Source organism: Chiloscyllium plagiosum, chromosome 9, assembly GCF_004010195.1.
Source record: "Chiloscyllium plagiosum isolate BGI_BamShark_2017 chromosome 9, ASM401019v2, whole genome shotgun sequence".
NCBI lineage: Eukaryota > Metazoa > Chordata > Chondrichthyes > Orectolobiformes > Hemiscylliidae > Chiloscyllium > Chiloscyllium plagiosum.
In genome coordinates, this window is record NC_057718.1 from 27,125,653 (window position 1) to 27,147,560 (window position 21,908).

The 21,908-nt window shown below is 42.8% G+C and overlaps 1 protein-coding gene across 1 annotated transcript in view; it reads right to left on the minus strand.

Annotated features, from left to right (window-relative positions):
• LOC122552714 (calpain-2 catalytic subunit-like) overlaps nt 1–21,908 on the minus strand; it is a 49,367-nt gene that overhangs the window by 12,373 nt on the left and 15,086 nt on the right. The window contains exons 3-4 of the mRNA XM_043695613.1: nt 1,337–1,455; nt 550–683 (exon numbers count right to left, since the gene is read on the minus strand). Coding sequence (XP_043551548.1) covers nt 550–683; nt 1,337–1,455 — 253 coding nt within the window. The remainder of the gene's footprint in view (nt 1–549; nt 684–1,336; nt 1,456–21,908) is intronic.

Here is a 21,908-nt window from a genome sequence, read left to right on the forward strand (position 1 = left end):
TATGCTACTCTCTCCCCACCCCCACCCTCCCCTAGCTTATCTCTCCACGCTTCAGGCTCACTGCCTTTATTCCTGATGAAGGGCTTTTGCCCGAAACGTCGTTTTTGCTGAAGCTCCTCGGATGCTGCCTGAACTGCTGTGTTCTTCCAGCACCATTGATCTAGAATCTGGTTTCCAGCATCTGCAGTCATTGTTTTTACCCTTCTGATATATCTCAAGTTAATGAGAGTGCCATTGCAGCTTCTCATTCAAACCCTTAAGTTAAAATTGCAATTGGGTTCCAATGTTTTCATCAGGGTCAGGCAAATATAACAGCAAAATAAAGTCCCACCTTGAGTGGACACCCTTGTGTTCTGATCGATAGAGTTGGTTACAATCCAAAATGGTCATCTTCCAACGGCTCTAAGCTAGAGATGCATTTACCCACTTCCCAGGAGAAAAGAGTTACACAAACATCAAGAGTAAATGAACAAATCAATAGCTGTTAACAGTGAAACCACTATTTCCACATCCACACAAAGAACCAGAAAATGGCCATAATTAACTTACTTTGAGTAGGCTTTCTCCAGCAGGGCACTCCAAAACTCATTTCCAGAAGCTGAGTGCACAAACATCAGCTGATCATCCTTTGTGGGCAGCCTGTCATCAATCACCACATCCACCCATTCGCCGTACTGCCAGAACTGAACACGAACATCAAGGGGTTAGCACACTGCAGGAATCGAGCTCACATCACTCAACATGGCCTAACAATCTAAATAATAATTACATTCTGTCAGTTTCAACTGCTCTCAAAACTTTCAAAATTCTGCATCTAAATGTGCCAGTTGGAACTGCTTTTCCCAGGAGAAGAGTTTTCCCTCATGTTTAAAATGATCAAAGGGAACAGAATTGATGAAACTCTACTGTAAGATGAAGAGATCTATTATGAGTGCCATTGATATAAGGGGAACAAAAGGATATTGAAACAAAGTACACAGATATTAGATCTATTGTTCATTTAGAAGATAAATAGTAACCAATTGTTTGGCTTATAGGCTTCTGTGTTCTAACTACTACATTCACTGCACTCCTGATGATGTATGGCCCCAATTTTCACTTCCTCTCAATCTGATTTCTCAGTCCTTGTTTCCCTCATTCAGTCACCCTTCTTATCTCTTCCTCATCCCTTAGCCCTTGCACACAGTCTTTGCCCTTTCACCTGCCCCCTTCATGTATATGCTCTCTTATCGCTCTCTTAAGATAAGGCTCTCTTAACTCGTTCACTTAGAAACAGAATTCCTTTCATTGTCCTTCACCCTGCCTCTCAGCAAAATGTAAAATTAGCAGTGCTTACCTGGAAATGGAAGATTCCAGCATAATCAGATTCAAATTCTTGTCCACTGGGAACAACCTTGCAAAGAACCTCATGATTCAGGGTCAGCGAGGCAATGGCAGCCAGAAGCCAGCAGTCACCTGTAAAAGAAAACCAAGAGGAAAGCAGAGAGTCAGTTCACGTTCATGTTTCCCCAATCAGTGCAGATTAGATGCATTCAGGTGTCAGGTTTGTTTATTTCAAAGTTCTGGAGAGAAAGGTTGAAGCATTTGGAACAGTGTGATTAAAACCTCTGGGCTGAAGGGGGAGGCGGGGATGGCACAAGAAAGGAAGCATTCCTTGAGCATCTTTACAAAACTAGCTCTCCTTAGACAATTGAAATGGAAGTTTCAACAATATTCCACTTCCTCACATCAATAAGCTCATTACTAACCATCTATTCAACTGGTTATGAGGGCTTTAATATTGCTTGTATAAACAGCATCTCATATGTACTGAGCACACAACCACAGCTTGTCTGAAGAGAAGACATGACCACAGCATAAGGTAAGTCTTAAAAGTCCTTGTGCAGAAACAAGTTCAGTTTGGTGATCTTTCCCTCGTCTGGTCATGTATCAAAAGCAACAATTATATTTCAAAATAATAAAGTCCAGAGGTTTGTGCTCCAACCTGTGTTCCCAATAAGAAGTATTCTTGCAGAAAGCACTGGTTGGAGAAGCAGTCTATAATGCTGTAACTCTTTCTTTTACTCATTCAACCTCATTGTCAAGAACTTTGGAAGATACCAAACATTCTTTCATTCTTTGGAAATCAGCACAAACCAAATGGTTGCCAGAATGTGATAATGTGAATGTACTGATACAAGCGCACTTTCAGTGGGAGTGTTCCCAGGCTGGAGAGCTGCCAGACCTGGGCAGTTCCATTCATTTCATTAAATATATAAAGTTAGCTCTGCAGGCTCACACACACACTGAGCAGGGTGCTGTGAGCAAGAAAATAATGTTTTAAAAGTATTTCAAACTGAGATCCTGGAACTGAACACTGTTGAACCTGAAAGCATCCTGTTTCCATAACACGTGAGAGGCTCCAGTTACAGTGACAATTCTAACTCATGTAGTGGCTTAATGTAGGAAATACTCTATAAATAGTTTGCAGAGGAGAAATGGATAGCAAAATGGAACCATTTGGAGAGATGGCCAGAGTTAAATAAACTATACTTTGAGGAGATCAGAAAGGGAGTCAGGCAGACTCATTTGACGGTGTAGTGTGGACTCAACTCCAAAGATTAGAACTAAAACTGGGGATAGTGGAGTGCAGCTATGAGGAGGCAGAGTTGGTGAGGAGCAGATCAATATTATAAATGAAACCCAGTGTCACACTGAGTACAACAAATAGGTTCCAATGTAAATAGACTGCTTAAGTCTAAATACTGTTCAGAGAAAACTAAACTGCTTCCCTTTCGTGTGAGCTGGAAATCCTTCCAAGAAGGGAACAGAGTAAAAGACTGTCTATTGATATGGAACTTTTAAAGTCTCCCCCTATTTAGGAAACTCAGTGTTGCCCAAACCTACACTAATAAACATCCTATGTCAATACTGAGACATGTTTTTTGCACTAATAGTTTAGGCAGTCACACATTTCAACTGGTCTGAACCTTCAATGATTTCTATTTAATGCGTTGAAAATAAACATCTAATTCCCATCTTCATCATTAAATATAGCAGACTTTTTAAAAAGGCAGAAAAGAAAGACAGAAGTAGCAGGAGGGTTGAATGACAGGATCAGGAATTTTGGAAAATTCTGCATACAATCACATATTCACAGTATTGGATACATCTGAATTAGGGAAGAAGGCCATTCAGCGCATCATATCCAGCCATCAAGCCTGATCCTATTTTCTAGCTTTCCGTCTAATAGGTACAGCACTTCAAGAATTCCACTCTGTTTGCAAAACCTTTAAATTCTGCCTCAGTGGTTAGCACTGTTCCTCACAGTGCTAGGCAGCCAGGTTTGATTTGTCTGTGTGGCGTTCACATATTCTTCTAGTGTAATAATGAAGTTTTCATCACAAATTTGTTACAGCAGATAATGACTTTTTTCAAACAAGTTCTACCCATTGGTGCCTGAGAGATAGGGATACCAATGATGCTATGTTTGCACAAAATACCTCACTTCTGTCAAGCTCAAATACACATTTTTGAAAAACGTTGCAGAAACTATCAACTGGCATGTCTTCAGGCTCTCGTTTTCCACCCTAGTTTGGCTGGGTTGTACACCAACTGTATCAGAGAGAAATGTGACCTTCTTCTCAGGTCTGAGAAATGTGGCTGGATTATTTCATAGAATCCCTATGAAATAGAGGCAGGCCATTTGGCAATCTTTCAAACAGCAACCCAGACTCACCTCCCTAAAGTATAACACTGCATTTACCACCTAATGCAATACATTTAACCAGCATATCTTTGGACTGTGGGAGGAAACCAGAGCATCCAGAGGAGCCCCATGCAGACATAGGGAAAGTCTGCACACTGCACAGTTGTTCGAGGGTAGAGTTGAACCCAGCTCCCTAGCGCTGTGAGGCAAAAGTGCTAACCACTGATCCACTGTGCTGCCCTACTGTGGGAGGGGGAGTTAAAGTGTTGGCAGACAGACTATATAGGGCAGCACGGTGGCTCAGTGACTAGCACTGCTGCGTCACAGTGCCAGGGACCCTGGCTCGATTCCAGGCTCCAGTGACAGTCTGTGTGGAGTTTGCACATTTTTCCCATGTCTGTGGGGTTTCATCTGGGTGATCCGGTTTCCTCCCATGGTCCAAAGATGTGCAGGTTAGGTGAACTGGCCATACCAAACTGCCATAGTGTTCAGGCACGTGTAAGTTAGGTGCATTATGGGATACTCTTTGGAGGGTCAGTATGGACTTGTTGGGCCTAATGGCCTGTTTCCACACTATTCTATGTCATTCTGTTCTACTCTACTCCTGAGAAAGGTCCCACTCTCCAATGTGAACATCTGCCTTGCTGGCTTACCCACTTAATCCTTCAATTAGGATGATGCATGATTTCCAACCATGTCCAGGAGGAAGTTCCATCTAATATAACTGCCAGCCAGTCAGACGTTACCATCACTGCATGATGGCGGCATCGACATAAGCAGTGGCCAATGACAGTACTGTGGGAAATCAAGAAGGCAGCATTCTGCACTAGATTCTGTCATTCAGGTACACCTGGAGCCAGGCACAGGTCATGGGGGGGGCGGTTGGATTGTGACACATATTGGACAAGTATGACGGGGTACAAAGATGGATGATGGAGGCCAAGATGGGAAAGGGAATTAGCACTAGGGGTGTTGGCAGGAATTATCTATAAATGTCCCTAAAGAATAGTTTCACTGGCCAGCAGACAGCTGAACTTCATCCTGCCAGTCACATCAGATTGAGCTCTGGACTCTTCTACTGCTCCCAAAATTAAAGTGAAATGAAATCCTTAATTCGGCATTAAACCATTTCATGGGGGTTATAAGTAGGCCATGGGCAGGCAACCCAATGGAAGCCTCCTCTGCTGCTCATAACATCATGGTGGAGGAAGTGGGCTGGCAGCAGGAATGGTACAAGTAACATAGCACCCTTAACATACAGATCCACCCGCATGCTTTCCTTCCCAAGGATAATTCAGCCCAACCTTTAAAATTCAGCCTATGGTGAAATTTTGCCAAATAATAGAATTTATGCAAGAGTGTCGATGTTTACTGGTTTGAGCTGTTATCCCTTGCATCTTTTTGCTAAGTTCATGACCCTACTTTGAACATTGATTGCTTTCCCAAAGTTACGCCTGCTTTCCTGCTGTGATTCTTCTTGCTTAAATTTGTTTTGCTTTGTTTGTGGCTTTTTTGGGTGGCATTGCCCATTTCCCTTTCAGCTTCACCATCACCACTATTTGCCAACACCTAAAAGCTATCTTCCCTGGGACTCTGCAGCTGTGTCAATCATTCTATGTTCGCCCACAGCCTCTGCTCAATAGTGCTGCCCTTAATGCTGTTCCACTCTAACTTGTTGCAATGTACACAATTGACTTCCCTTAACCTCCATCATTGTCAACTCCAGAGTTTTTTAGATTAGATTCGATTCCCTACAGTGTGGAAACAGGCCCTTCGGCCCAACCAGTCCACACCAACCCTCCAAAGAGAAACCCACCCAGACCCATTTCCCTCTGACTAATGCACCTAACACTATGGGCAATTTAGCATGGCCAATTCACCTGACCTGCACATCTTTGGACTGTTGGAGGAAACCGGAGCACCCAGAGGAAACCCACGCAGACACAGGGAGAATGTGCAAACTCCACACAGACAGTCACCCGAGATTGGAATCAAACCTGGGATCCTGGCGCTGTGAGGCAGCAGTGCTAACCACTGAGCCACCATGCCACCCCTTGAATGCACTCTGCCCACAATTCCTTAGCTAAATGCTGCTTTCAGATCTTTCTGAAAAATGGGTATGGTAGGGACATCCACCTCTCGCTCACCAAAGCCATCATTTTGACTCTGAGCAAATGGATTTCTTCTTCTCCTTGACTTCTTGCCCAGGCTAAACTGAGACCTTGGATTAGTGGTGCTGGAAGAGCACAGCAGTTCAGGCAGCATCCAAGGAGCAGCGAAATCGACGTTTTGGGCAAAAGCCCTTCATCAGGAATAAAGGCAGTGAGCCTGAAGCATGGAGAGATAAGCTAACAAAGTTTAAAAAAAAACACCAGGTTATAGCCCAATAGGTTTATTTGGAAACACTAGCTTTTGGAGCGCTGCTCCTTCATCAGATGGTTATCCACCTGCTGAAGGATTCAGTACTGATCCCTGTGGAACACCTGGTCACAGGCCTCCAGTCCCAGAAAAACCCTCCACCACCACCCTCTTTCTTCCTGTCAAGCCAATTTTGTATCCAGTTGGCAAGCTGTCCCTGAATTCCACGTGATTAACTTTTCTAATTAGTCCACCATGCAGAACCTTCTCAAAAGCTTTACTAAAATCCATGTAAACAATGCCTACCACAGTCGTCATTAATTCTTTGGATACTTGCTGAAAAAAATTAAATCAAATTTGTGAGAGACAATTTTCCTCGCACACAACCATGCTGACTATTCTAAATCTGTCCTCACCTCTCCAAATACGTCTCGTTTTTCAGAATCACCTTCAACAACTTTGCCATCAATGATATTAGACTCAGGTTTGTAGTTTCCAGGCTTCTCCATACAGCCTTTCTTAAGTGAAGGCACAATAGTAGCTACCCTCCAGTCCTCTTCCACTTAACCTGTGGTTATAGGTTTTAAAAAAAAGTCTCTGCTGGGGCCCTGCAATTTTTTAGATGTAAAAACAATGACTGCAGATGCTGGAACCAGATTCTGGATTAGTGGTGCTGGAAGAGCACAGCAGTTCAGGCAGCATCCAAGTAGCAGCGAAATCGACGTTTCGGGCAATGCTTCAGGCTCACTGCCATTATTCCTGATGAAGGGCTTTTGCCCGAAATGTCAATTTCGAAGCTCCTTGGATGCTGCCTGAACTGCTGTGCTCTTCCAGCACCACTAATCCAGAATCTAGTTTCCAGCATCTGCAGTCATTGTTTTTACCTCCTAAACTGAGACCTTGCCAGTTTGTTCAACTCATAGCTATGTTTTGAAATCCTTATCTTGTGTTGGATAAGGCTGAAGATAACAGAAATCGATAAGAAATGAACTGCCAGAGGAGGTGGTGGAGGCTGGTACAATTACAAGATTTAAAAGGGATCTGGATGGGTAAATGAATAGGAAGGGTTTTGAGGGATATGGGCCAAGTGCTGGCATTTGGGACTACAGTAGGTTAGGATATCTGGTCAGCATGGACGAGTTGGACCGAATGGTCTGTTTCCATGCATTACGTCTCTATGCTTCTAAAACGCTTTACAGTGGGCTGTAATGTGAGAGGAATTATGCTAATTCATTCAGGTTTTTTAAGAGCTACGATTGCAGGAAATCAGTAACTGCTGTCTCTTCCAAATAAGGCATGCACATGGACAAAATGTTCAGGATTGGTAATGTGCATACATAATTCCAAATAAGGCATGCACTTAGCACAGACACCTAGGTGTACAGAGCCTGAGGAAATTAGCTTTCAGCAGAACTTCAAAGATTAACAATGCAGGAGATACCCTCTGTCAGGAGGCATGGTGAAGATGTCAAGAAAAGTTCCAGCCTGGCCAGTTGCCAACTCTCCCAGCTAACAATGTTTCAGGTTCGTTACAGAACCCAGGGTAGTGAAAGACAGTGATGGAGACATCTCTCATAGTTAAAAACATCATTTAAGTACTTAATAAACTAATTGGGTTTTATAGAGCTGTAAGTGTATCTCTGTCTATGTATATACTGTTGTCTCTCAGAGATGGGCAACACCTGTTTATTATGAAGGTCACTTGTTTGTATTTCTAATACTTAATACCAACCACCCGCCCACTGCCCCCTCCCCCCGACACACACACACACACCTGAACAACAGTAGCAACAGAATCCTTATTCACACCTTTACATTAGGCCCTAACATTTCCACTATCTGCTTCAGTCCCAATCTTGCGAACTCCAAACTGTCCAACGCACAGTACAGACAGAGTCTGACAGGACCAAAGCCTGATGTGAGTGTGATCGTGGAGTTTGTGTATTGTGATAAAGCTATCACTAATGCATAGGGAAGGCAATTGCTCTCCATCTCTAGAAGCAACATACTAGTGGCAAACTTAAAATGCTGCTATGAAAACAACTATCATTTTGATTCTAACTGTAGCCAGACTATGTTCTTAATTGCTAAGAATGGGCAAAGCATATGGCTGACCTGTGGATCCTCCCAAGCAATGGTAGAGAAGTGTCTGGGAAACTGGAAAGGATCAATCTGTCCGAAGTACAGATTGCAATCTGTAGGAAACCACAAAATCACTGACAAATTCAGCACCTGCGAAACTGAGTTTCCACCCTGTAATCATTTTATCCTCATGCATCTTGTCCTCTAGAGTATAAACCTGTTATGACTTTAAAAAACAGTTCTAACTTATTTCCGAATTTCCATTTGAACTTCAAGACTATTTTGTAAACTAAACTTCAAACTGATTCTTCTCTTTGGTTCATATACCACAGTAGGCCCCAGTGCACTCAGAATGAGCTTGCATGCCAGAGAGATGGATTTCTAGCTCGATATGAAGCTAATTATCACAGCATCATTTGATTGTGAATTGAAATGACAGAACTAACGAATACAGACAAGACTTGGATCAGTTTCAGTTTTTTTAACATAAAGAGAAGTCAAATGAAGTAGTTTGCCTTTGCAAATACAAAGTTATTCATGTCCTCTTTTGTTTGCACCTGGTCAAACCGGTTTATCATTCACCCATTTCATGATTAACATTCATCAAACTAATTCAATCTATATTTGTGTTTAGAAAAGGTGAGGTAATGCAACAGAACCACAAATGCCAAAAGGAAAAAAAGCAGGAAATGCGCAGCAGATTAATCAATACATGAAACACAAAAGTATATTAGCATTTTGGGTGTAAACTATAACTCAACCTTCTCCTTCTTTCAGATCAGGTTTGTTCACCCACTTCCTGTTTTTATTCCACATACATCAGTAAGCAGAACTGCTTTTTGTCTTTGTTGCATTGGCCAAAGTGTACACATTGAGATTTCTAATGTGATCATCCATTAATATGAGCTTCTGAAAAAAAAGATTATGAACAGAACTATTTTTAAAATGGCTACTGTAAAACAACGTACTGCAGTATCAATGTAAACAATTAAACAGCAGATTCCAGAAATCTTCAAAAACAGACATTCAGCATCCAAGGAGAGAAGAGACTGAAGGAAATGTATCTATAGACCATCTAAATGAAAACGTTGCCCCTCAGGTTCCTTTTAAATCTTTCCCCTATCACCTTAAATGTATGTCCTCTAGTTTTAGACTCTTCTACCCTTGTAAAAAGGCCTTGACTATTCACCTTAACTCTGCCCTCATAATTTTATAAACTTCTATCACAGTTTCTGGTTGTCAAAGTTCTGTTCTTGTCCTGTGGAATTGGGTCATCAGTGGTTATTTAGTATATGCGGACAACCTGGCATTAAAACTACTCAGGTATCCTACTGCCAAGGTTGGTGTAGTTTGGTACTCGCCCATCTGGCCAATCACCCTGATGATCTTACCCACATGCCTGCGTGATAATTAAATGTTCCTTCAGTTTAGCCAGGATGGATAGGTAACCGGAGTTAAAAGGTGTGGCGCTGGAAAAGCACAGCAGGTCGGGCAGTATCTGAGGAGCTGGAGAATCAACGTTTCAGGCATAAGCCTTTTATCAGGATACAGCATTCCTCATGAAGGGCTTATGCCCAAAACATCGACTCTCCTGCTCCTTGGATGCTGCCTGACCTGCTGTGCTTTTCCAGCAACACACTTTTTGACTCTGATTTCCAGCATCTGCAGTCCTCACTTTCTCCACGTAACTGGAGTTGAGAAGTAGGTGGAATGTGAAATTCATTCTCGCTCATTTTGTACTCAAGTAGTTTTCCCAGTTTGCATGAATTTAAAACACCCTTTATAACCACATTGTCTATGCTATACCCTTCCCCATTGTCTATATTTATCTATCCAACCCATTACACCATTATTCTCAGTAGTTGGTTAGGTATGTAGACAACTCCCTATTGTGTGTTGCAAGTTTTGCTTTCCCTTAATTTTGTTTCCTGATCAACAAAATCCTTTTTACTGCTGCTATTGTGTCTATTATGCTCTACCCCTTCCTTTTATAATCAATTCCAGGTCTGTTGAAAGTTCAGAGGGCATGAAGTGTATCACTCTAAATCTATCTTTAAGCCAGCTGTCTCTGTAGTGTCTAATGTATCAATCATTGTGCTTCTAACTTGCTTAATTTTCTTATTATGCCATGTAAAATCAAAAAGGGAACACTTATTTGGACTTCTGTACCCAACCTGCTCATCTTGGTTAACATATTTTTGAGCTGAAAATGTGTTGCTGGAAAAGCGCAGCAGGTCAGGCAGCATCCAAGGAACAGGAGAATCGACGTTTCGGGCATAAGCCCTTCTTCAGGAACGCTTTTCCAGCAACACATTTTCAGTTCTGATCTCCAGCATCTACAGCCCTCACTTTCTCTCAAAGATTTTAACATATTTTTGACCCAATTAATTCAAGTCTGTTGCCACTTCTGTATTTACCTGATCTACAGGAACACTAGTGCCTCTCCCATCCTGGCGACCAAAGTGATCACATTCTCCAGCAAGCCAAAACCCTCCTTTCTGCACCAGTCTTTCAACCCTGCAGTTGCTGACTTCATGACGTCCACTTGGAAAGCAATACACCATCTAGCACTGCGAATTATCTTTACAAATCTCACCCTTTCTTCAATTCTTGTGTGAAAGTGAGGGCTGCAGAGGCTGGAGATCAGAGCTGAAAATTCTCCTGTTCCTTGGATGCTGCCTGACCTGCTGCGCTTTTCCAGCAACACATTTTCAGTTCAATTCTTGTGTCCCTCAATCACCACATGCCCACTCATTCTCCTTTTAATGTTTCCTCCATTTGCTTCTTTGTATTTTATACTCGCTGATTTTGACCATATGGTATCTAAAGAGTTATGCTTCTTAAGCCAAATCGTGGATGATCACGGTTCTATCCTCGTCTGTTGCTTCCTGCCCAATGGTCACTAAGTCTCTTTAACAGTCCTACTGACCAGTAAAATTGGTTTGAAAAAAATAGATATTCCGCCAAATGACATGAAGTGTATTAAATTGACTCTGAAGCAGAATTTAAAACTCTCTTCTGTGACAAACTTAGTAGTGAGTGAGCAGTTTAATCAGGTGAGTGAGCAAGTGGCATGTGCAGACCACATTGCTTACCTGCATCCAACCCAATTACATCTTTGGGAAAAAACCCACTAAAAGGCCTCAATGCTGCCACCACTAGTACCAGCCCAGCAGCAGATCATGTGGCCTCCCAAGAGGAATGTAGTTAGTTGGGGGCTTTAAGGAGTGGACAGAGATTCCCTCCTTCAACGGTACTTAGCGTCTGATTGAGGGAAACGGAATGAATGAGCAACATACCCACCTGCTCTTGCTGCTCCAGCATTAAATACCTGTGACCTGGGATCCAGTGGCATTACAAGGGCTCAGTTGGATGCAGTGTATCAGCAGTAACCATTGCCTCCCCATTGGTGCTACCTTTCAATAGAGCTGTCAGCCACTGATTGGCCATCAACTTGCTATCCAGTTAAAAGCCCGAGTGGTATTTAACTTGAGGGTTGCTTTCCTACAACATGGTGACGGGGGTGAGATTTCAGGACTAGACCCTTGACAGCTAAAGACACAGTTGTCAACGGTAGAATGGTTAAAATTGCAAATGTGCAAGAGGAGAGAAATGGAGGAGCTCAAGTACCTTGGAAGATCACCAGGTTGTACAGTTTACAGAGGGAGGAAGGAGTGAGGCTGTGACGGAATGTGAAAGCATTTTGAATCTGTATGTAGCTCAACTGGAAACTAACATTAGCCAAGTACACAGAGACGATTGATGAACCCAACTTGACAATATGAAGAGTGAGTTTTTGATGAACACAAATTTAGGGAGGGGGTAAGACACAAGTCCAACCAGAAGTGCAATAATGAGCCAGTTGAAATATGTCCACATTATGCATGCCACACTTACTACTATTAACTTTGCTTTTGCCATACCTATTTACATAATCAGCTCAACAGAAATTCTTCTAAAAATTATTGCAATTTTAATTCATTAGAATGAGTGCAAAAGTGTGAAGAGCTTCCCATTGAGAGCCTTGTTATAAACAAGAATCTCAATTCCTTGCATCAGTTTATTTGTCAAATTACATTAAGCATGTCTTTAGGCTACAGTTTACCTGTCCTGACTTGCTCATGAAATTCTTTCATTTAATGTAATGGAAAACTGTTGTTTGGAGACACTCACATGTGTAAAGGCAGAGGGAGTGGCTTTCAGAAGCCCCACCCTTCACCACCATCCATACTCCTGGCTCCCTCCAGGTTGCATAACATGCGTGAGTTAAGAAGGACACCTGTGGACCTTCTCACCCAGAACTTAATGGCAAGAAGTGGGTAGGTTTCCTTCCAAGGCCAATTTGCCCAAATTGGACCAAATTTATCCCACTCAGGTCAGTCTGCGAGCTCTCGGCTTCTTTCTCAACCAGAGGCCTGAACAATCCCCACTCTCCTCCGCCTGGCTGAACTTGTTCTCTTACTGAACAATTTCTCCATTAATCCATTTCACTTCTTCCAAGTCAAAGGAGTGGCTATGGGCACCTGCATGGCTCCCAATTATGCCTGCCTCTTTATGGAATATGTTGAACAATCCTGGCTCCAGTCTTACACTGGCCCCTACCTATAACCTTTCTTTCAGTACATTGACAACTTCTTCAGTGCCGCTTCATGCTGTCCCAGGACCTTGAAAACTTTGCCTCCAATTTCCACCCTTCTGTAATTTTCACATTGTCCATTTCTGACACCTCCATTTATTTCCTTGACCTGTCTGTCTCCATTTTAGTGAATAAACTGTCCACTGCGATCCATTACAAAGCCACTGTTTCCCATAACAACCTTCACTACAGCTCATCAGACCCCACATCCTGTAAGGACTCCATCCCATTCTCCCAGTTCCTTCGCCATCTGTTCAGATGCCGCCTCCCTCCAAAACAGCGCTGCTGACATGGCTTCCTTCTTCCATAACTGTGATTTCCCACCCACTGTGGTTGACAGGGCCTTGAACCGCATTCCACCAATCACCCGTGTTTCCACCCTTGTACCCATCCCATCACTCACAACAGCATAATCAGGTCCCCCTGGGTCTCACTTTTCATCTCACCGACCTCTGTATAGAAAGGATCATTCTCTGCTATTTCAGACAACTCCAGCAGAACGCCACCAATAAACACATCTTCCCCAGACTCCCTGTCTACATTTTGCAGATATTGTTCCCTCCAGGACACCCTAGTCCATTCATCAACGGCTAACACCACTCCCTCCCCTTTCCCACGGCGTCTTCCCATGTAACTGCAGAGGATGCATCACCTGCCTCTTCCCCTCTTCCCTGCTCACTATCGAAGGGCCAAAACAGTCTTTCCAGGTGAAGCAGCATTTCGCCTGTACCTTCTCCAATCTTGTGTATTGTATTCACTGTACCTAATGTGGCCTACTCTACATTGGAGAAACCAAACGCAGACTGGGTGACCACTTTGCGGACATCTCAGATCTGTGTGCAAACAGGACCCCGACATGCTCGCATGTCCCCATGTCTGTCCTCAGCATGCTGCAGTGTTCCAGTGAATCACAGCACAAACTGGAAGAACAACATCTCATCTTCAGACTAGGCACTTTACAGTCTTCTGGACTTAACATGGAGTTCAACCCCTTCAAATTGTGAACCATTTCTTTTTTTTTTCTTTTAGCTTGTTATCATGTCCTCCTCTCTCCCATCCCACTTATTGTCCTTTCAAGTCTAGCAGGATTTCCGTCATTTAATATACCTTAGGAATATACTTTCTCCACCAGCACCCTACACACCCACAATCCCCACCACGACCACCACAACCGTCCACCCTCCCCCCAAACTATAGCATAAATGCTGCTTCCTCCACGCTTCACTTCAGCTCTGAAGAAGTCTTCTAGACTCAAAACGTTAGCTTGCTGTCTTTCCAAGGATGCTTCCTGACCTGCTGTGATCTCCAGCATTTGTTGTTTTCATGTCTAAGTTTATGTGTATTTTTGACAGATGCTTGTAAGAGGTTCCCCATATCCTAACCACAAGGTCTAGGTCAATAACCTGTTTGCATCATATGCTCATATCTGCTTCGAACTGATTTCAACTGCAGCAGCAAGCTTCCTTTTTCTTAGAATTTTCAAATTTTACCACAATTAACGTAATCACCACAATTTTCAATTTACTCCACAGTTATATTGCAGCATGGATATCTGAATGTTGAAAAATGCACTAGGTATGAAGCATACCATTTCTTCAGGCCTTGCGTTACCACACAGAAAATTTACTGGAAACTTACTGGAAAATTTAGGAAGGCTATAGCAACTTTCCATCCATTAATTTCAAATGGAAGGAATATCACAGGCAGTGCATTTACTGATAAGCTGCTTGATGCATTCAAAGTTCTGTCAGCAACATTAAATCTTGAAAATTCTAACCGCATGTTTAAAATGGACAGGAACTGGCTATTATACTTCTGTAGGTAGCAGATTCCCTTCCAGTGTTCAAACCATAATCCAATCTCATAAGTGCCTTCCTTTGTTCAGCTTATGAGAGATGACTAGCAGGTCAGATCATCTCACAGTTCTGCAAAAGCCAAGTTGCACAAGTGGGAAAGATGTTATTTAAAATACACAATATTCAGCCTGACTTTCCATTTTTCTCATTTCATGTTGTAATTGTTCATTCCACCTTCACAAAAGCTGTTATGAGAATCCTCTCTCGCTTGCTCTTTCCCAGCATCTGAGAAACAAAGTCCTGCTTGCACACATCATAAGAAAAAGCCTACTCTCGGCACAATCAGCTGGTCACACCTTTATAGGTTGCTATGGTTACTGGCCTTGGCAGTTTATCCCAACGTCATAAGTGTCAGGTTGCAGTTTAACATCTAATTTGCTGTTGTATACTTTGCTGCAAGGGGGGGAAACGAGAAGCCCAGCTCAAAAAGAAAACAGGAGTATGAGCTTGACTTGGAAGCAGAACCCCCAAATTTACTGTCACTGATTTAGACAGTGCCAACTGTTCACCGAAATGCATCAAAATTCCAATCCCGACAGAAAGAGGAGTGTGAGGGAGATTCAGGAAGCGTCTTTTCATTGGCTTCAAAATATAGGAGATGTATTCCTCATTGGCCCCCAGCACTTAATTGACAAACCCAATTTAAATCCCTTTGATGGGTAGCATTGGAGACAGAAACCTTTCCACAACTGAGGGTCTCATTTTGCACAAAGAAAATCTTCATTCAAGGCCTAGGTAAACCAGGTTGATGCTGGTTACAGTTGAGATTTTAACACTGAGGTGGTTTGCGATATGCTCTTCCCCAGGGCACACTAAGAAAGGTGGAAAGGTTTGATGACTACCAGCAGAAAATTACAGTGCAGGCACGGATTAGATTGCATTGACACATACTATTGTGCAAAAAAGTAAAGGATGGTCCAACTACATACTCGATCAAGAAATCAGACGTTAACTTTCAGTTGACATTTCAAAGAAAATTAAAGCATGGCTTAAATGTGGGCGGCACGGTGGCACAGTGGTTAGCACTGCTGCCTCACAGCGCCAGAGACCCGGGTTCAATTCCCGCCTCAGGCGAGGGCCGAAGGGCCTGTTTCCACACTGTAAGTAATCTAATCTAAGTCAGGTGAATTGGCCATGCTAAATTGCCCGTAGTGTTAGGTAAGGGGTAAATGTAGGGGGTATGGGTGGGTTGCGCTTCGGCGGGGAGGTGTGGACTTGTTGGGCCGAAGGGCCTGTTTCCATACTGTAAGTAATCTAATCTAATCTAATCTAAGTAAGTAAGTAATCTAATCTTAAATAAATAAAATCAGAATGCTAGAAACACTTAGCAGTTCTGGCAGCATCGGGGGAGAGAGAAACTATCAGTTACCTATCATCAGAACCAGTCTGAAATATTAGCCCTTTCCCTCTCTCCCCATATAGTGCTAGACCTGCATTTCCAGCATTCTCAGTTTTTATTTCAGATTTCTGTTGTCCATGATACTTTGCTTTTGTATTTATGGCCTAAACAAAGTTTGTTAATTCACACACTGCATACTGGCGATTCTGGGATATTGTGAATGTAAAGTTAATGTTTGAGGAAGTACCAGCAATTTAACTCCTCATGTAGGAGATAAACTGCATTGTCAGTGCTTCCAATGCAAGTGGTGGGACCTGTACATAAATTCACTCAGTACTGTGCAAAAGAATAAGTTGTGGTCAATTGTTCAGGACTGAAGGTGCCATCCTAGAAATTAAAGGAACATGGAAGATTGCATATGCTTGTGTGTCACATTAAAATTTTACAGGAGTAGATTTGGAATTTTTTGAAAATGCAAATATAATACATGAAATATCTGGAACTCAAACTGTGCTTAATCATCCAAACCAAGCTCCTGTCTAGCCTCTTGTACATCTCAAGTTTCACTTGTTTCTATCTGAACTAGAGGTACAATTAAATAAGTTCTCTTTTTAAATGACAGCTGTTCAAGAACTTACTAAGGATAGGTCAGGATTGGAATTTTAAGTTGTACTGAAAAACCAGATCGGTAACAATGTGTAATATAATCAGGCCTCGGGCCTGTGTGCCTCACCTCTTCCATCTTCAGACTCAAATCCAGACCAGAAAGACAGAAAAAGAACTGGTTAATTTGCAGGATGCATGATATTTTAATTTTAAGCACTTTTTCATTTTATCGTGGGCCGTGTGTGTTTTCCATAGCAAGTGTTTCATGTAAAAATAAGTCAGCTCACCATGTTCCTGCTCACCCCCATTGTACAGCGAGGATACTCATATCAGTACCCCACCCACCATTTGTAAATTTTAAACAAAGGATAAACTGTGCTGATTAAAAGCTGAATAGATAATATGCTGCCTTCATCTGAATATGGTGGGTGTGGCAGTCAGATAGGAGTAGTTGGGCTGTTTTTAAATGTCTATGTGAACAAAGGCATGGAGGAAGGGGGAATCTCATTCAGAGGGCACCAGGTACATCAGGGGCACCCCAAAGATGTTATCCTACCCCTCCTTCTATACTGTCTGCCCTACAGAATCTTGCTCCCTCTCTGGGCTGGAGGATTGCTGTGAAACCTTGCTAAGGACCTTATCAGGAGAGTCAGAGCCCTCTTTCAGCTCTCACCTACAACACTGGCTGTGCCCCCACTGCACTGTGGTGTGGTTGGAAACTCTCAGGGGTAGGACCACCTCCCACCCGAGGGTGCAGAATTCCCAATGTTAACCAGTTATACCTGAGAGTCGGGCTTGAGAGAACTGAATAAACTTCCTTTCCATTGGTGAGGGCGTATGGGTCTTCCTACTGTCCCCACCCGCTGTACATTTCTCTGTATATGATCGATTGTGAACCGCATTTAAAATAAAAATGTACAAACATCTTTTCACGGTGTAGAGATTTTTTTCTCTCCACTGACGCACTAACCAAAAATGTGTACTTTGCTACTGGGGAGTTGAATTTCAAAGCTCTTATTGTGAACTCATTTTATTCAGAACACTGTTTCATGTGTTCACAACTGCTCCAGAGACATGGCTGTTTTGGAAAGTTCATTAATAGGCAGTGAAGGATATACTTCGAATGATCATCACTAACTAATAATAGAGATATTTGTATCATCTATAGCCATGAGTGAGGTGCTGGAGGACTGGACAGTAGCTAATGTTGTACTTTTATTTAAGAAAGGCTGTAAGGACAGAAGGCGTTTGGTATGCTTTTCTTTATTGGTCAGAATATTGAGTACAGGAGTTGGGAGGTCATGTTGCGGCTGTACAGGACAATGGTTAGGCCACTGTTGGAATATTGTGTGCAATTCTGGTCTTCTTCCTATCAGAAAGATGTTGTGAAACTTGAAAGGGTTCAGAAAAGATTTACAAGGATGTTGCCAGGGTTGGAGGATTTGAGCTATAGGGAGAGGCTGAACAGGCTGGGGCTGTTTTCCCTGGGACGTCGGAGGCTGAGGGGTGACCTTATAGAGGTTTACAAAATTATGAAGGGCATGGATAGGGTAAATAGGCAAAGTCTTTTCCCTGGGGTCAGGGAGTCCAGAACTAGAGGGCATAGGTTTAGGGTGAGAGGGGAAAGATATAAAAGAAACCTACGGGGCAACTTTTTCACACAGTGGTATGTGTATGGAACGAGCTGCCAGAGGAAGTGGTGGAGGCTGGTACAATTGCAACATTTAAGAGGCATTTGGATGGGTATATGAATAGGAATGGTTTGGAGTGATATGGGCCGGGTGCTGGCAGGTGGGACTAGATTGGGTTGGGATATCTGGTCGGCATGGACGGGTTGGACCGAAGGGTCTGTTTCCATGCTGTACCCCTCTATGACTCTATGGTGAGTCTGACATTACTGATGGGTAACTTGTTAGAGCTGATTCTGAGAGATAGGATTTATATGCATTTGGAGAGGCAAGGACTGATTAGTCAGCATGGCTTTGTGCATGGGAAATTGTGTCTCACAAACTTTAGTCTTCTGAGGAAGTAACCAAAAAGATTGTTGAGGGCAGAGGGGTAAACATTGTCTTCATGGACTTTAGTAAAACCTTTGACAAGGTTCTGCATAGTAATTAGTAACATTAGACCACATGGGATTCATGAGTGCCTGCCGATTGGATTCAAAATTGGCTTAACCTAGGAGAGAGGGAGGTGGTGGAGAATGTTTTCCTGGACTGGAGACCTGTGACCAACGGTGTTCTGCATGGATCAGTGCTGGGTTCACTTTTGCTTGTCATTCATATACATGGATGAGATGTTTGGAGCCAGGGTTAGTAAATTTGCAGATAATACCAAGATTGGTGCTTGCATCAACAGTGAAGAAGGTTATATAAGATTACAAAGTGATCTTCATCAATCAGACCAGTGGGCTGAGCAAAGGCAGATGGAGTTTAATTTGGATAAATGCGAGTTATATAGTTTAATGGTAGGATCATGGATAGTGTTGTAGAACAGAGAGATCTAGGAGTTCAGATACATAACTCTTTGAAAGTTGCATCACAGGTAGGTGGGTTGGTTAATAAGGTGTTTAACATGCTTGTCTTCATTGCTCAGACCATTAAGTATAGGAGTTGGGACATTATGTTGAGATTGTACTGAGTGTGGTGAGGCCACTTTGGGAGTACTGTGTGCAGTTCTGTGGCCCGACTATAGGAAGGATATTATTAAATTGGTGAGGACTCATAAAAGATTTACCAGGATGTTACCGGAACTTGAGGGTTTGAGTTATAAGGAGAGGCTGGAATGGCTGGGACTTTTTTCACAGAAGCATAAGAAGTTGAGGGGTGCCATCATAGAGTTTTATAAAATCATGAGGGGTATGGATAAAGTGAATGGCAAAGGTCTTTTCCTGAGGGTGGAGCAGTTCAAAACTGTGGGCATATTTTTAAGGTGAGAGAAAAAGGATTTAAAAGGCACTGAGGGGCAACGTTTTCATATAGAGGGTGGTTCGGATGTGGAATGACCTGCCAGAGGAAGTGGTAGACGCAGGTACAATTACAACATTTAAAAGATATTTGGACTCGTACATGAATAAGAAAGATTTGGAGAGATTTAGGCCAAACGCAGGTAATTGACGCTAGTATACTTTGGGAAACTTGGTCAGCATGGACGAGTTGGACCAAAGGGTCTGTTTCAGTCCTTTGTGATTCTATGACTCTATTTTCTTTGATTCCCATTCACTGAGGATTTGGTAGAGTTCCTTAATGCCACATTTGGTCAACTAAATCAAGTAAGATTTTTCCTTCCTATTGGTTCCCTTACACCTGCCTCATGGCCTAGCAACATAGTCTAGCAGCAATGCCCTTTAGGACATAGCTTAATAAAAATGCTACCAAGTCATTTTGGTGACAGACATTAACCCAGTCAGATTATTCTGTGCCCTTGTTACCCTTGCTGCAACCCCCAAGTGGCATTCAACATGGAGGACAGCAAATTCATTAGCTGAGAATGGGAGAAGATGCTAATCTGCAGATGGTTTACTTGCTCATGTTTGACCTGATATCATCTGACTACATGGGGTTCTGGAGCAATATTGACATATCTCAGGACAAACCTGTCCTGACTGTGCTGCCACCTCTGATCCCACCCAGGGATTTTGAGGTCAAGACATTATCTGCAAGGCACAATTCTTTGCGAATGACTATATTATGCTGTCACCTAACTAGTCCCTGGTACAGCTCTGTCAATTTTGGCACATGATGTGAAGATACTGGTGTTGGACCGTGTTGGACAAAGCTAAAAATCACACAACACCGGGTTATAGTCCAATAGGTTTATTTGAAAGTACAAGCTTTCGGAGTGCTGCTCCTTAATCAGGTAAGTAGTGGGGCAAGATCCAAGGACACAAACTTTGTAGTAAAAGATCAAAATTTCATACAACTGATGCAATACATTGAACAAACCCAACTTCTATGAAGTTTTAATCACTTAGAATGACTTGCAGGTTTCAATTCATTAATATGTAAATCACAGAAGTTCTTTCAAGTCACATTCCCGGGATAACTTAAGGATTTTGAAAAGATGACAAGCTCAACAATGCTTTAAGGGTGTGATCAAAGTTTGTGAGAAGATTTGTAGCTCGGGTGCTCGTTGTTGTGGTTCTGTTCGCCGAGCTGGGAATTTGTGTTGCAGACGTTTCGTCCCCTGTCTAGGTGACATCCTCAGTGCTTGGGAGCCTCCTGTGAAGCGCTTCTGTGATCTTTCCTCCGGCATTTGTAGTGGTTTGAATCTGCCGCTTCCGGTTGTCAGTTCCAGCTGTCTGTTGCAACTAGCCACGAAACAACACAACCAGCTATCCTTAGTAGCCACACACAGATGACAAGCAACATGAATTCCACTGGGACAACACTACTATTATAGGACAAGCCAAACAGAACAGCCAGGCAATTCCTAGAGACATGGCACTCATCCACAGATTCAATCAATAAACACATCGACCTGGACCCAATATACCGACCACTGCAGCGGACAGCTGAAACTGACAACCAGAAGCGATCTGCTGATCAGGTGTTTCAGTTTCTGCTGTAGTTCTTTAGCCAGTTTGTGTGATGGTGTCCCTGGTGGTGATACTATGGGTCTGAGTGGGATGTCTGGTTTGTGCACTTTAGGTAGTCCATAGAATCTGGGGGTGTTGTTGCTTTCAGGTTTCATTCTTTGTAGATACCCAGCATGAACAAAACCAATGTAGTGTACAAAATCCCATGCAAGAATTGCACAAAACACTACATAGGACAAATAGGAAGACAGCTAACGATCCGCATCCATGAACACCAACTAGCCACGAAATGACACGACCAGCTATCCTTAGTAGCCACACATGCAGATGACAAGCAACATGAATTCGACTGGGACAACTCTATTATAGGGCAAGCCAAACAGAGAACAGCCAGGGAATTCCTAGAGGCATGGCATTCATCCACAGATTCAATCAATAAGCACATCGATCTGGACCCAATATACCGACCACTGCAACGGACAGCTGGAACTGACAACCGGAAGCGGCAGATTCAAACCACTATAAATGCCGGAGGAAAGATCATAGAAGCGCTTCACAGGAGGCTCCCAAGCACTGAGGATGTCACCTAGACAGGGGACGAAGCGTCTGCAACACAAATTTAAGGGTGTGAGGTTAGAGTCTGTCTGTATTCCAACCTTGAGTCAGATGGTTCTGTTTCCAAAGGAGGAATTTAGAAAATATCACATGGACTACAGATAGTGTGCTTTTTGATCAAAACAAAATGTGTCTGCAAATACAAATTCACCCCATAGGCGCGCGCGTGTGTGTGTATGTGTATAGGAGTG